General features: G+C 62.6%; 3 protein-coding genes across 3 annotated transcripts; all 3 read right to left on the bottom strand.

Moving 5' to 3' along the window:
- Positions 1 to 623: 623 nt before the first annotated feature.
- Positions 624 to 1,760, bottom strand: LSCM1_06911 (uncharacterized protein; the record flags this gene model as incomplete). The annotated part of the gene is made up of 1 exon (XM_067324312.1): positions 624 to 1,760. The coding sequence occupies one exon, from the start codon at positions 1,758 to 1,760 to the stop codon at positions 624 to 626; it is 1,137 nt and encodes a 378-aa protein (XP_067179983.1).
- Positions 1,761 to 2,832: 1,072 nt separating this feature from the next.
- On the bottom strand, positions 2,833 to 4,785 carry LSCM1_06910 (uncharacterized protein; the record flags this gene model as incomplete). The annotated part of the gene is made up of 1 exon (XM_067324311.1): positions 2,833 to 4,785. The coding sequence occupies one exon, from the start codon at positions 4,783 to 4,785 to the stop codon at positions 2,833 to 2,835; it is 1,953 nt and encodes a 650-aa protein (XP_067179982.1).
- A 690-nt stretch (positions 4,786 to 5,475) lies between these two features.
- On the bottom strand, positions 5,476 to 15,051 carry LSCM1_06909 (uncharacterized protein; the record flags this gene model as incomplete). Its single annotated transcript, XM_067324310.1, has 1 exon — positions 5,476 to 15,051. The coding sequence occupies one exon, from the start codon at positions 15,049 to 15,051 to the stop codon at positions 5,476 to 5,478; it is 9,576 nt and encodes a 3,191-aa protein (XP_067179981.1).
- Between the last annotated feature and the right edge of the window lie 940 nt (positions 15,052 to 15,991).

The following is a 15,991-nucleotide window of genomic DNA, read 5'->3' as shown; positions in this document are numbered from 1 at the left end:
GACACCGGTGGGCGAGCGAGGCGTTACGCGGTTGAGAAGGTACGCTGACGCGTGCAGAAATGTTGACGCAGTAGTACAGACACATACGCGCGGGTGCGCACAGACAAGTGGGGAAAAAAAGGAAGAATAGCATATCAGGAGTGCGCACTGAAGGCATCGAAAAGCAACACACGAACGCCACGACAAAACAGAAGGGGCGCGCGGGCGGTGTCTCCGGGTGTGGAGACGGTAAACGTGTGGGCGATTCGACAACGGAGTGATGGTGGTGGTAAGGAGATGATCATGTAGACAGACGACAAAGTCAACGCCTCAGTGTACGATGCCGTTGGACGTGGCCATTTTTTTTTTGGTTTCGTCGTTGCTGTCACCCTTTTTCTGTTTTCTCGCCAAGCGGGGGAGCGTACGACGACGACTACGGAGTACGCCAAGGGATACGCACACGGCACGGCACTTCGACACAGAGAGGGAAGGGAGTGAGGGAAGTGGGGGGAGGGAGAGAGAGAAACGAAGGCAGACCGTGCCGGGTACGAGTTGATCGTCTGTTGCTGCTGTTTCTAAGTTTCGCGCAACGAAACGATCTCTCTCTCTTTCTCACGGGGTCATAATAACTTGCGGGCAGCATATCACACTCCCGGGGCGATCTCCCCCCCACAGAGGGACACAGGGGCCCTCGCCTGGGTCGTGCGGGTGACACGAAGCACTACATGCGGCATCTTGTCCGCCGTGTCCACGCGCTTCAGCAGCACCACCTGCAGCCCGTAGGGCTCTGCGGACTTGGTGAGCTCCAGGTAGCCGCCGTTGGTGCCGAAGTAGTAGTCCTTCGACACAATAATAGCGGCTCCTGTGCAGGGTCGCAACCAGCGTTGCAGGACGCAGGCAAGCTTGTCGCATGCGTCCTTGTCAAAGGTGACATCAGCGCCGAGGATGGCATCACAGAAGCTGACGGAGGAGGAGGCAGCGGCAGTCCCTTGAGACTCCCACGACAGGTCGACCCAGTCCCCGTGAACAAATTTGGCATACCGCGGTGGAGTGGAGCCAACACCACAGCGCGACGCCCGAAGGCTTCCGTTTGCGCCAATGGTGGCGGCCACGTTCGGCTTCGTGCATACGTCAAGCACTTCCTTGTTGTAGTCTTGAAACACGACGCGCCGTGCGCCAAGGCATATGGCCGCCATTCCGGGGAGCCCTTGGCCACACCCGAGCTCCGCAACCACCTCCGCAGCCTCAAACAGGCGGCGGTATTGTGGGGCGTGGTCGGCCAGGTACTGCGCGAGCAGCACAGCGCATGACCAAACCTTGAGCCCGCCGTAGTATCGCCCCGGTATCACATCGCGGTGCTCCTTGGAAAACCTCAGCGGCGTCCTCTCTGGCGTCTGCGCGTCGACCACAAACGTCAGCGTGCCCACCTCTGGGGAGGTTTGGTAACAAAGCGTCAGGAAGGCCTGCTGGCTTTTGTCCGCCGACGGAGAGGTTTCGCCTGGAGCGCCCTCTGTTGAAGCCACACGAAGGTTCAGCTGCAAGGGCTTTGCCGCGCAGCAGTAGCCGGCAGCCCATCCGCGCAGCGTGCCGGAGTCCAGGGAAACCCACGGGAAGGCCGCCGTCGAGGTCTTCGCGGGCGGCCACACTGGCGGTGAAGGTGCGGCAGTGGCGAGTGCGCGGCTGATAGGGATAGCAGGATCGACAGTGGTGGTACCGCGGTACCTATCGGTCTCACTGGAGGGCTCGAAGGAGAAGAAGAAGCCGGCGGCTGACGAGTCCATCCGTGCCTGAATGGGCCACCTTGGGGTGATAAGAGGGGAGAGAAAGACCCAGGGTAGGAAGGGGTGGGGGGGGGTGGGTACGCCCAACAGTCCACACCAACTCGAGCAACAGCGGTGGTGGTTGTGGTGCGTGAGGAATAAAAGAAGGACCCGCGAGCGAGTGGAAGGGTGTGTGTAGGTGGAGGCAGAGACGGAGGAAAGAGGCAGCAGTGTGCCTGCGTGTGTGGAAGGTAAGGAGGAAGGGGTGGGGGAGTGCGAAAGCACGGCGCGGCGGCTTGCGATGCGCCCGTCACGCTCGCTCTCTCATGCATCGCACACACCCATATGAAACAAAGAACAGCAGAAGGTGAACGCTTCCGGTGAGTGAAGAAGAAAGGGCGGTGGTGTGGGGGAGGGAGAGGGCAGTGCGTTTGGCAACCGTGAACCACAGCGTGCCGCTCTTCGCACCCCTCCTCTCCACACACCGCTGCGAGGCTGTGCATGGATGTGTGTCTAAACGGCTTTGACGATATGATCGAGTCATCCGCACCGCGCGCGCAACAGACGAAGAGAGGCTTCTGTCAGAGCCCCCGAAAGGGAGAGGGACACAGAGGCGCCTTTCTCTCGTCTCTGAGACGAGTCCGCCCCGAATCGAACGTGCTTGCTGCAGCTCCACGAAGACCACCACAGCCCATCTGCCCCCCTCCCCTCCCTGCTGCTCCACGGCGGCTCAAGCCGGGGTTGTTCAGGAGAGAAACCGCCCCGCCATCGAATGGGACCACGCGCCGGGCTGGGCTCTTTCTCGTCCACCCTCGGAGAGGCACCGGCTGAAAAGGGAAGAGGCGCTGCAGCAACAAAAAGTCCCGATTCGACTGCGCTTCGAGCTCCCCCGCCCCACTCACCCGTGATGGCGACAACGACAGCAACAAGCCATCGGACGAGCCTCCTCTCTTTTTCTTTGAGCCACGAGTCTCCCCCCTCGGGTGCGCGGCTGAGACAACAACGAGTTGGCAAGCAAAGAAAAAAGGGGGAGGCGAGCGAGAGTCCATGCACAGGCGCCTCCCTCCCTCCCTCCCTCTCTCCTCTCGCTCTTTCACGTGTACAAGCGTCCAAAGTGGTAAAACCGGCGATGCTTCACCTGCTGCTTCTCGGCGTAGTCGTACGAGGTGTACCCGCGGCTGTTCAGCATATCCTCGATGCTGCGTGAGTAGAGGTGGTTGACAGAGCCTTCGTAGAGCGTGTTCCATCTACGCGGCAGGTAGACATTCATGAAGTGCTGGTACCAATTTCGTAAGCGGAGGAGAGGGTTCACGTGCTTCCGGCGTTCGTAGTAGAGGCATCTGTCCGTCAGCTCACGCAGCGCGTCGCCGCCGCTGCCACGCTCGTCGCTGTACTGCTTCACGGCGTCGTAGAAGTGTCGGGAGTAGGCTTCCACCTGATTCAGAAGGCTCGCGCCATCCTCGAGGCCCAGGGCGAGGCTCTGCATCCAGAATGGATTACACGTGTGCGCTGCATCGCCCACCAACACCGCGGAGGGAAGCCCCACTGTGTTGTGCAGCTGCTCGCAGTAGACGGTGGGGTAGGGCTGTGCGTCGGCAGAGAACGAGCGCAACTCGGCCGCCAGTGAAGACGAGGAGGAAGAGGCGAGATCTGGCAAGTAGTGCCGCAGCATCTCGACGTCGTCGAGGCCCGCCAACTCACCCCGCGGAGCGTACACCATGACAGAGAAGAGATTGCTCCCCTCGACCCGCGGAAAGGCGAGGGTCAGAGGGACCTGGTGTGCCGTCTGGACGTGGTAGGAGTGCGCCGAGGTGATGGCCGCCGTGCGGCGACGGTGCAGCCAGCGGTGCACGTGCTCGTGACTGAGCTGTTCGCTACGGAGGAGGCACCAGCGAACACCCATGTCCACATCCGCCGCGAACCCCTCCACATCCATGAGGTCCCGCAAGTGTGAGTTGACACCTTCGGCTGACACCAGCAAGTCATAGCTCACAGCGTCGTGTGCGAACTTCTTCTCCCATTGCCGGGAGCTGATGGTGAGGCTCGTGTGCAGCTTGCGCCGAGGTCGGAGGGCCTCGGCGACAATCTGCGCGGTACGATCCACCTCCGAAGCGGACGACGTCGCAGAGCTGACGGAGGACTCCGTCGCCGCCCACTGTTTCGCCACACCGCTGATCTCCCACGGACGCACCACCAGCTGCTGGCGCAGAGGGTAGACTGCATCGATGACGTGCTCGTAAAAGACTTGAAGGTTTTCAGACGGAAGACGGTCAGCCACATGTCTCTCAAGCAGTCGACGCAGCTGGAACAAATCCATGGAGAGCATGTTGACCGCAAACGGGTGGTGCTCGGTGAGCCCGGTGGAGATCCAGCTGTTATAGGCCCCGGGGTGGTCCATCACGCCGCGCACCTTCACGCCTAAATGACGGATAGCGTGGAGTCGAACCCCCGCCACCTCTAGTGCGTCCAAGGCGCGGCGCGTCACCAGCGCGTACTGCAGCTCGATGAATGGACTGAACCGCGATGGAGGGGACGGCTCTGCCAAGCTGGAAGGCGAAGAGACAGCCGCTGAGCCGTCAGCATCACGGTTGCCAGTGCTGCCGCTGCTGCTTCGCGCAGATGCCGCGCCGAAGTGCGGGCGCACGAGAGGACCGCGATAGGGCTGGAGAAAAAGTGGAAGGGGTGACGCCGTGGGGCTAACGGAGGGGTCCAGCGTTTCAGTGGACGCAGCGGGCATCGGCTCATCCTTCACCGACTGGAGGGGTGGGCTGCACTCGATTACTGTTGCGTGCCATCCACGCAGCGCGAACTGGGCCGACAAGGTGAGGCCGATGACGCCAGCGCCGGATATGATGACACTACCCTTGTGCGGAGACGGCTTTCCAGCTACTACCGGCTGCCAGTTCTCACCTCGCACGGGGTAGGCGCGGTTGCTAATCGTCTGGTCATAGAGGCCACGGGGAATGAAGTTGGAGTCCAGTGCACGCCCAGATCCGTCTGTGTAACGATTCGTGGAGCCAAGCAGACGGGACGCACGGCGTAACATCGGCGGAGAAAGAGTAAGGCCGGCGTGAGCCTGCGAGCGTCTGTCTGCGCGCAAACTGACAGCCGCGCGAATCCCCGACCGCTTCAAAAGTGGCCGCCAGCAAGTAAGGAGGGGATATATGCATATATGACGCGTAAGAGATGAGTCGCGCATCATGGGGGCGCTGTCGTGCTGGACGCCGCCTGCACCACCTTTTTTTTTCAGGAGAGTCCTTCCACTGTCACCCCGAAACGCCTCCCCCCGCTCTTGGGAAGAGGGCGGTGCAGCAGAGGTCTCCCCCCTCCGGTCCGCCCACAGACACGCATGAGAGCCATATGAACAGGAGCAGAGGCGTTGCTGTGGTGGTGAAGCCGGTGAAACACGCGTCTCTATTCCACGTCTTTGTAAAGAATGCGCACTCAAACACGCCTCCCCTCTCCCCTCCCCCCCCCACACACAAAAGAAAGCAAAATCAAACGGCCAACGGTGTGTCGAAGGGGGACTCGTACCACCCGGGCATACATCACTGTACGGACGGCGGGCTGTCACGACGGTGGGGTGGCGACGGTGCTTCTCGGTGTGCCGGCGCGTCACCGTGACGCTCACCCCGCACGTGCCTCTCGCACGACAACGACGCTGCGCTCCACTCCTTTGCTTCAGCATCCCCGCGACGGCCACCAACATCCGTACACCTCACCACTTGCGGCGCCGTCACGCCCTATAGCACGTGGTCACCATGAGCTCCTCGACCTCGGTAAGGAGGTCGTACTGCTTGAATAGCTGAACGATGCAGAGCGCCACGTCCTTGGGCACCACCTGCAGGCGGCACAGCACCACCCACGACTTCCACGTTGCACGGTGTGCCTCGACAGAGAAGCGGTGCCATGGTCCCTGAAGCTCTGCCGCCGACTTCGCGGCCAACTTGAGCTGCTGCCACGAAGAGAGAGGGGAGGAGAGGGAGGAGACTGCGTGTGCGCCTGGTGTGGTGGCACGCGCTGCACAGACGTCAATGATCTGCAGAACACGCCAAGTCCACTCTGTTGCCCGCTGCGTGGTAGCCGTCTTCGGGGTGGAGACCCATAAATACGTTAGCATCGCCTCCAGTGCAAGTTCCTCGCTCCGCGCCAGCTTGGCGGCCCGCAGCGCCGACAGGAACGCGTGGGCGCCCTCGACGCGGGGGTACTGCTCGTCCCAAAAGAGACGGAAAAGAGCGCGGGTCAAGACAGGGTCGTGAACGCCGCAGCGCAGAGCCTCCATGAGAGTGTACTTTGAAAGCGCAGAGGCCGAACGAGTGCTGCCGTCGCGCGTCGGGGCGCGAGCGGTCTGCACGTGATGCACGAGCAGGAGATCTACGATGCGGCACACGAGGGCTGCTGTACCGTGGGTGGAGTGCTGTGCCATGTGCTGCGACCACAGACACCAGCGCCGAAATGCCAGCCCCTTTCCGCCGCTCGCTGCTTCGTTGGTAGGCCGCGCTTGCTGCTGGGCCGTGTACCTGTACGTCTCCAGCCCGGCACAGAAATGACGCTCCTCCTCTTTCCCATCAACCGCCGTGTACCCTCCCATGCACCTCTCCGTGCGCCGCACCCGCTCCAGCAAGAGCTGCGCCAAGTACTGCTGCACAGGCGTGGCGCCTGAGCGATGCAGCGTCCCTAGCGAGTGCTCGAGCACAGCCAGTCCTTCTGCCCACGTAGTGCAGCTGCGTAGCATGAGCACCTCCGTCACGGCTGCCGGCACAAAGTGTACAGTGTGTGGCACTACCGGATGGAGATTCAGCACGTACTCGCGCCAGGCCGCAAGCGGCACCAAAGACCCCGACGGGGAGGCAGGACCGCCCACTGAGCCGCACCGCTGACGCTCCTGAAGCGCTGCGCGATGAATGAGATGCCATGCGGCCTGAACTGTGACTGCCTTTACCGCCCACAGTGGGAGGGCGGACTCGCCGACAGGAGTGCGCTTTGCCGCCTCCAGTCTCATAGCGGCTCGCATGTCGCCTTCACTGGCGTCCCGCACACAACGGAACGCTGCGCGAAGGGCAGCGGCGTCGATGGTGGCATGGCCGATGCGGCCGCCACCGCCGCCGCTGCCACTGCATTGGAGCGCTGAGGCCATGGCGTAGGGGGCGGCAAACTCGGGTGTGAGCCGCTGCAGCGTCGGCGACGGATATGAGTTCGCTGGGCCTGAGAGGCACTCCTCGACCTGCCGTCGCACCACTTCGACAAGTGCCGGGGCCACATCGGAGGGGACACCTCCGTGGAGGATGAGGGCGAGCGGGCCATGACATGAAAGCCAGCGCTGCGGCCGGCCATCACGATGCCCACTGGCCGCCTCGGCCGCGTACTCCTGCAGCAGTTGCTGCCAGTGGCGGCACAAGTTGACATACTGGTCTGCCGCCACTGCATCGCTGTTGTCATGGCTGCCGATCGCAGAGACGCTGGCGCCGTGAAGAAGGGGCAGCGCCGCAGCAAGCGAGTACAGCGCCTCGTTAATCCCTGTGCTACTGCAGCGGGCGGAGCTGCAGACCGCTGCCACTAACACGGCCACAGGTAGCACGCGCAGCCACTCTGAAGCGGCGCCGATTGCCGCCGCGTCGCTGGACTGTGCGGTAATGGCTGAAACAGTGCCGTTCCTCTCCGAGGTCAGCGCCGACGCTGACGCCTCCTGCTGCCTTCGCAGAGCCCAGGAGGCGAGACGCTGGCCACCCCACAAGAGCGAGCGCGCGTCGCCGAGCAAGATCCCTGCTTGCATCCAGGCACGCGCAAGCCGTCTGTACAGCGTCTGCAGTGGCCGCGGCGAAGACGATGCGCTCCAGCTACAGCTGATGTGGAGGTCAAAAAGCTCTTGACCGGCGAGATGGAGCAGCTCCCGTGCGGTCTGCCGCAGGGCGTGTACGGCATTCGCTGCGGGAGCCATGCTGGTCTGAGATGCGGACGCCGCCGCCTTATCTGCCAAGGAGGCGGAATACAATCGGATGCGCGCAACCTCTGCGCTCATGTGGTGCAAAAGAAGAAGCAAAGATGCGACTGCCTCGAATGCCGCTACCCCGGCCTCACTGCTGGCAGAAGTGGAGAGACGGAGCTGTGCAAGCGCATCGAGCATCAACGGCCGCACACAGTACTGAGCCATGACGATGTAAGAGGTGCGAGGATTGTGTCCTGATGCGTGCAGAGCACACTTGACACCTTCGCTCGCACCGCTAGAGGTGAGGACAAGCCCCCATAACTCTCGACGCACCGTTGCCAACACCTCCACTACAGACAGCCGCGGCTGCAGTGAGTATAGTGGGACGAGAACATAGGACACAAGTAGCAGTGAGCACACACACGACGTGACGTCATCGTCTGCGCTGGAAGCGCCAGACAGATTGGCCATCAAACGCAGCAGCACAGGGCGCAGCATGGTCGAGCGACGCCGGACGTAGGCGTCGAGGTTGTCGCGACTATGCTTACTGTCTGAGGCACGTGCTGCACCGCGAGGCCTTTCCCCAGAACATGGGCGCACGTTCTTGGCCACGGATAGTAGCTGTGTGTAAAGCGCGCTCCATGTGGGAGCTTCGGTCTGCGCTGGGTGCTGCAGTAGCGCTGGAAGAGGCGTCGGGGGCGGTGCGAGGCCCGCTGGCAGAGCTGTCAGGCTCGCGATGGACGCGTCCAGCCAGCTTTCCAGATGCGCTCCCCCTTCGTCACTGGCTGCTGGGTTTGCCTGCGACGACAGGATAGCGTGGCTTCTTGCCACCCGCATCGAAGCTCCACGTGCCGACTCCCGTTCGTAGGAGACAGGGTGAGCCCCCCCTCGCAAGGTTGCTTTAGCGCTACTGCGCGCATCAGCTGGTAGCGCTTGCACGAGGACATCCGCTTCCATATCCGCTACCCGAACCGGTGGACACACTGTATCGCTGGGGCTTCGGTAGCGATGCAACAGCTGCTGAACGGCGTGTCGGGTGGAAAGATGGTGGAGGACGTTGCGGACGATATCAGAGACAGAGGAGGGAGAGCAGGCGGACGGATGGCCCGGCATCGGCTCGCTCGCCGGTCTCTCTCTCGGTAACGCACTTGTGTGGGTGTCGTGTGGTGATGCCGTTTCTGCGACGGGTGAGAGGGGCACCACATCCACACGTGAGGCAAAGCGCTCGCCCGACCTGTCCAGAGCTGCCACGAGGGTGGCGATGCGCTCGACAGCAGCAGGTGGCTGTGGTGAGCGATGACGCCCGTCACGACCAGGTAACTCCGACCCGTCATTCCCCTCGCCCCGTAGCGTCGTCGGCGCGATGGTGCCACATGTCGCGATCAGCCACTGCATGGAAGCCCTTCGTAGCGGGATTGGTGCGGAAACGGTGACGCTGGCGTCGCCACCAGCGGCTGCCACAGTAACGGCTCCGTAGCGCGTCAGGGAGACGGTGCTCCCTTCTATCGGCGAAATGGGCACCCCTTCCCACACAAGCCGCAGCGTCCACTCCGTCAGCACATGGGACTGATGCGGGGAGAGGCGACCTTGCTGCCACTCGGTGACAAGGTGGTCTGAGACGACGTGGGGAAAGGCGGTGAGCAATGTGAGCAGGGCGGCAGAGGGTGGCGACACGACAGTGTCGCCTCTGCGCGTGTTCGCGGCGCATGCGAGCAGAGCAGCGAGACATACCTGCTCATTCACTGGCGCAGCACGGCGCAGCAGGTTGGAACTCATGTAAAAGTTCAGAAACGTTTCCACTGTGCGGCGACTGCTGCAGAGACGGCTGTTGCTGTGAATAGTGGCCTCGCTTTTTCTCGTCGCCACATCCACGGCCTCTGCGGCACGGCCTAGCCGCTCCATGTAGCGGAACACACAGACGACCGCCTCTGGCTCCCGCAGCGCCTCATGCGCCGCTTCCTCGACCACACGCAAGAGGGCTTGGTAGGCGTGCGTCTGCCCCGCCCATGCCAGGCACCGGCGCAGCAGTAGCCCAAAAGAAAGGCCAGCACGCCCCGTGACTATGAGGTCGGCGGCTCGCGGTGTCTGGGCTACCGTCGGCACCGGTGGAGCCGCGTGCTTGCGAGCCGCCTCCGTGACCCCTCCAAGGCCCTCCCCGTCTTCCGCACCTTCGCAGAGAATGAGGTACAATACCCACTGCGCCGCCTGTTGCACGACGCGCAGCACCGATGGTGTGTAGTGCCCAAAGGGCTTCGTCAGGTGCTCCATGGCGGTGCGGACGTCTGCCATCCGCGCTAGTTCCACTGCATGCGATGAGGAGTCCTTGACGATGGGATCAGCAGACGCAGCAGAGCTGGTACACCTGGCAGAAGAGAGAGCTTCAGCGACGTACGCTTCAGTGAGTGTATCCACCTCGTGTACAAAAAAAAGCAAGAACGGCATCACCGGCGGCGAGGCAGAGGTAGTGGAGCAATCACCCACGCATGTGCTCGATTCAGTCACCCGATTCGTCAGGGCACGCTGCATTCCGTGACACGCGTCGAGGCTAGTCAGGTCTCGACAAAGTTCTATCACCGCCGTCCGTGTGGGGGCGCTGTGAGCAGTGAGCAGGATCCAAATGTGCAGGTGACGCGCCAGGTGCTGTGACGCGCCGTCCGGATGGGGCCAGCAGAGTTCCATGCTGAGGGCGTGATAGCCGCGGGTGCGCAGTCGTGCCAGCACTTGCGCGCGCGCGCCGTCGTCATCGACACCTTCACGCGCGCGCAAGTCCTCGTGCCATACAAAGGCAGCGAAGTCCACATTCCAAACGGCTTCCATCACCTTGTGCAGTGCTGCCGTGACGAGGTCGCGTGGCCACGAGGACGGGACGCGAGGTGGCGGAGTCGTCGTGGGTGTGGTACCGCTACGCGTCTCGTGCTCCACACAGGCGCGCAAGCAGGAGATGACCAGCCGTGGAAGCAGTTCCGCCATGCACCACGCCGCAAACGACTCCGCAGCATCTTCCACATCTTTCCTGCGCTTGAGGACGACTGCCGGCAGCTGCAGAGACGGCGACGATGATGATGCGCTTCTCCGCTGGTGCGCCGCACCAAGCGCTCGGTGAGTGTCGAGGGCTAGCTCGACCAAGAGGTAGCACCAGGTTCGCTGCAGCTTAACCGCGACTGCAGCAATGCTGTCAATGAGAGTTGCCGCCTTCCGACGACCATCGAAGTCGGATAGTTCGGCTAAAACACTTCCCGCACTCGTCAGCTGCCGCAGCGCACGGAGCTGCATCTCCCAATCTTGCAGCACCTCCACACGAGTCCCGCTTGAGAGGCACTGCGCTGCCGCCATGATCGCAGCAAGCGCCGCCTCTCGCAGGCGGCTCAGCTGCTGATGGAGCGTCTCCCTCTCTACCGAAGCACCGTCGCCGACAGACTCCGCACGATCTGTTAGCGAAGAAGGCGACGACGGGGCGGCAACACGAAGGAGTGTGTCAAGCCATGGAGCCAGAGTCCGATACAATTGGCGCACGAGGGGCTTTACCCGCCGTCGACACGCCCACGTCAAGGCACTCAACACCATCTGCATCGACTCCAACTCGGGCGGGGAAAAGGGCTCGTGCGGCGCCGATGGAGGACGTCGCAGCTGCTCGGAAGCCTTTTCACATACGCACCGCAGGTATTCCACCGGCGTCGCAGCCTCACTAAGCCGTGTGGCGCCCTTTACCTCATCGTCACGGCAAGCCCATTCGCCGCTCCCGGCGCTGCTGTTTCGGGCTCCGTCACGTGCACTCTTGGCGCCGAGCAGCAGCCAGTCTATCGTCACGCGCTCCACAAACCCCACCTCAGCCTTATCGCACAGGCGAACGAATGTGTGGAGGACTCGCATGGTCTCGTGTGTCGCCTCTGCTCGCCTCCGGGCGCCGGGGCGAGACTGCGGCAGCGGTGCCGGCTGCATCTCTGCCGCGGATGTACGCTCGAGTTGTCTCCCGCGTTGCCTCGCTGGGGAGAGCGGTGAATCAATGTAGGCCATGAGCATGTCAGCGCAGTCGCCCCACATGGTCCAGCGGCCCACCGTGGACGCACCCACTTGCTGCATGACTGCGTTGAGGGAAGTGACTAGGATGACCTCCATCTCCGCATTATGCAGTGCCGACGTCTTGAGAGGTGGCGGGCCATGAGCAGGGGATGTCCTCGCCGCCCACGCGCACTGCAGGGCTGCTTTGAAGGCAGACATGGCTGCCATAGGCGAATGACCTGATTTGCTCATCTGGAGCTGCATCAGAAGCTGAGCGGCGGCGTCCAGCACACCGCCAACACTTGCCGCCGCCACGGTGGACGATCCCACGCCGAGCGGCAGCGTCGCACCCGGCATCCGGACCCTCTGAGAGGAGAGATGCGTGTACAGACGCGCAAAGTGTGCGACGGCGCTTCTCCCGCTTACTTCAATCCCCACCGGGTTGGCGTTCATCGCGTCATGGCGCGGAGAAGCAGTGCCTTTACAACGGAGAGGGCCAGCCGCAGCATCCTCCGTATGCGTCGTGGTGGCGAAGTGAGGCTCGGCGAAGAGGAAGAAACCTCTCTTGAACTCCTCGTCCGCCCACTGCACAACGGCCTGCTGCGCAAGCTGCAGCTCTGCCGGCGCTGAGGCACTTGGCAGCCACGCCAATTCCACACAGGCTGGAATGTATGTCAGAAGCGTCAGTGGCTGCACACGCGCCAGAACATCAAAGCTAATGTGAACGGCAGCAGCGGTAAGCGTGGAGAGAGACATGCGCTGCGCTGGCGTGAATTTCAAGCCAACCTCTGCCGCACTGGGGCTCGGCGTGGCGAGGGAGGTCGAGCCTGGCTGGCAGCAATAGTAGCGTGATGGCTGCTGTGATCGCTTGCTGCTGCTGCTGCCGCCGCCGCCGCTGTTGGCCCCGCGTGTAGCTGAGAGATTCATAGACGTTGACACCAGCGGGATGGGATCGATACGCTGCTCTGCCAGAATGGTCTCCAATACCTGATGAACTGCTGCAAGCAGCGACTGTGCTTCGGCGTCAGAGGAGCGGTACTGCAGCGCTTGGCTACGCAAGATGTCCATGACCAATGCAAAGGCCAGTGTGTCGGGGTGCCGTAGGCGTTGCAGGTATTCCAGCGCCTGATGATGCAGGGCCGCGGTGGCGGGCGGCGCATCGACGCTGCCCTGGAGGGATTGCGCCAGAAGCTGTACGAGGGGCTTGTGCGAGGAGGAGAGCACTGGCGTATCCGGCAGCGCGACAGCAGGCTCGGCTGTTGCGCTGCTTCCGACGCCAGCGTGATCGTTGCCCCCGCTCGAGGACACATGGCACACGCGCTCGAGGTACGCGCGGAACGGCGAGGCCTCCTCTGCGAGTGCGTGAAGGGCGCGTTGGCGGTACGCCTTGTACACGCGCTGCGAGAGGGCATCCCATTGCGGCCCGCCGCATCTCTTTGCTGCTGCTGCTGCGGCAGTGCTTTGCTCCACGACCGCCCTCTCCGCCTCACAGAGCTCCCGGACGATGTTATACTGAATAAGACGCAGGGTGGCATCATAGACCTCGGCAGGGATGCTCAGGCTCGCAGTTGCGTCGATTTTTCCCATCGGTGTTCCGTGTGCAGTCAGTCCGCACAGCTCAAGAAGCAAATCCAAATCTCCGACTGCCAGCGCTGCCTGCGCCACGTAGCCCACAGCGCTAGGCGTCCACATGCTTCGCCACACCATGATGTCACTGTCACTCTCGCGTGCCGCGCCCGCCGCCAGATGAACGGGTGCTGTATGCAGGTGTGAGGTACTCCGGTACACGTCGATCACCTGCGCGTAGCGGCGCACACGCCGTAGAGTGTGAAGGGCGCTACTGAGAATATGCTGGGAGAGCTGCGCTTCACCGAGGACGACATCATCGTCATCGATCCCAGACGCGCTCTGGTCCGGTGATGCTAGGTGCCGAGCGGTGGGGTGAGGCAGCGGCAGGCCTGGGGCCGCGCCCGCGGCCAGCGACATGCTCGCCTCTCTGGACGGGTGCGGCGCGCCCCAGAGCTGCCTCAGTGATGCGCTGTGCGCAAAGAGCAGCTGAAGGCGCAGTTCCACGACCTCACGCAGGAGTTGCAGCGCTGTGCTCCAATCACCAAGTTCGCAAGCCGCGTCACTCAGCATCTTGAGCATCCGCAAAAGCGCTGCTCTCTCAACGGACGTCAAGGCGTGAGCGGCAAGGGCTTGCATCGACGCCTGCACCAGGCGCTGACAATCCTCTCTGATGACATACATCAGCTCCGCCGGCTGTTTGGCCCGCCTTAGCATCGTTGCCATGCACCACACTGTATGCATGCTGGAGACTCGGTGTAAATGTCTTCGGAAGAAGTCCAGCGCAGCTGACCAGTGCGGCTCTTCTGCAGACTCGCCCTTGGCGGCGTAGTTGCGGCGGTGCTGTAGTTGCGCTGCCGCGCGGAGGGCCTGTCCTCGTTCATCCGTCCTCAGTCGATGTGATGCGGAAGCTGATGCAGACGCCGCAAGGGGGGACGCACCGGCGTGCGTGACGGCGCCGGGTGCCCCTGCCAGAATGTACACCTGCAGTACCTGGCGCACCGAGGCGTCGGTCACTGTCGCAACACCACTGCAAGCGCGCGTTCCACAGTATTCCAGAGCCCGACACCAGGCGCCTCGCGCCAGTGCGCCACTGATCAGCAGCTCATACGTCTGCGCGTTGGGCATAAGGGCTTGCTCCATCTCACCCAGCTCGTCCATCTGCTGCGTGAGAGCAGTTGCTGCCGTGGCAGGGGCTGGGGCGACAATGGAGGAGGACAGTTTCATCGATGCTGTTTGTGCCTGTGGCGATGGCGGCAGCGACGTCCTATGCCGTCCAGCGCTCTCCCCGCTTCTCCACATCGCTCGCTCGGTCTTTCGCTTCTCGCGCATCTTTTCTCGTCTCAGTCGTTGCACAGTAGACAGCAGACGCGCCCAAAATTCCTCTACGTCATCCATCCGACCCCACAGTGCGTGCTGCTGGGCAATACACAGGAGCAGATTGAAGTGTTGCGCCATTGGCGACACATGGTGCTCCTGGACTGCCTCGCTAAACAGCTGGAAGGCGCGGTACCACGAGTCCCCCGTGAAGGCAGAAGGCGCGGCCGCAGCTGCGCGGGACGCGGCCGGTGTTGACGCCGACACCGTCTCCGGTGTGGACGGGAGGGGAGGAAAGCGGGGGCCGCCGACTTTGTTCAGCGCGGCAGCGTGGCGTTCACGTCGCTGCCCTTCGCGACGGTGCAGGAGGAGGCGGTGGAGGAGATGACGCTCGTTGCACAGCGCTGGAGACGCGGCGGACGAGACGACCGAAAAGCCTTCCGTCGAGGGGGGTGGCGTGGAACACCGAGTGCTGTTGCCGCAATCCGGTGCCGGGTCGGGCATCGGCTTTTCGGTATGCGCGTCTGCTGCTGCTGCCGCCGTCGATGACGATGACGACCAAGCCGCCGATCCTGCCTCTTGCGACGAGGATCCTTGGTGCGGTGAGAGCGGCGCTGCTGCAGCATCGGCAAGGGCGAGAAGCGCGGTGTGCAGGTCTTGCATGGTGCGGGTACACCGCACTTTAGCCACATCGGAAGCGGAGCCATGCATACGTACATGATCCACAACCCGGGTGCTACTGATCGCACGTTGGGCGACTCGGTGCACACCACGGTATCTGCGGACGGGCGTGCGCAACGACGGCGCAGTCAATGGCGTGGCGAGAGCTGCTCGGATGGGCAACATAGAGGCTATACAGACCTGCGGAGAGAGGCGATAGGAGGGGGGAGGGGTGTCGCGGGCATGCGTGAGACACACATACGCACATGCGCGCGACTTTGTGCAGGCTGCAATACGGCGGAAGGGGCGACGCCTTCGCTTATGTGTGTATATATATGTGTGTGTGTGGTGACAGCGTCTTGTAGGTGCGCACTACTCGCGCACTTTGGAGTTGATGCACCAAAAACGAAGCGTGCAAGCATACGCAGAAGGAAAGGGTTCGAGGAGATGAGGGAGGAGAGATGGAGGGAGGGGGATAAAAGATGGAGGGGATGCGTGTGTTACGTTTTGGTGTGTGGTTGTCGTGCGGTGTGTGCGTGTGAGGGCTGAGGGGCGAGAGGGAGCAGCGGAAAAAAACGAATGCGAGTGCACTGAGATGCGCGCACATGGAAGCGTCCAGCGACGCTTTCGCGTTGGTGCCGCTGAATCTGAAAAAAAGAGAAAAAAGAAAGAAAATCCCCTCCACTGCCCTCGCGTATACGTCATACAGAATTCAGCGGCCCCTGAAGAACGCGCGCGCCTGCGGCTTCGGCGAACCTCTTCCCATCATTGGCTGTACGTCTTT

This window comes from Leishmania martiniquensis, chromosome 15 (genome assembly GCF_017916325.1).
Source record: "Leishmania martiniquensis isolate LSCM1 chromosome 15, whole genome shotgun sequence".
Taxonomy (NCBI): Eukaryota; Euglenozoa; class Kinetoplastea; order Trypanosomatida; family Trypanosomatidae; genus Leishmania; species Leishmania martiniquensis.
This window is presented reverse-complemented; position numbering and strand designations above follow the sequence as displayed.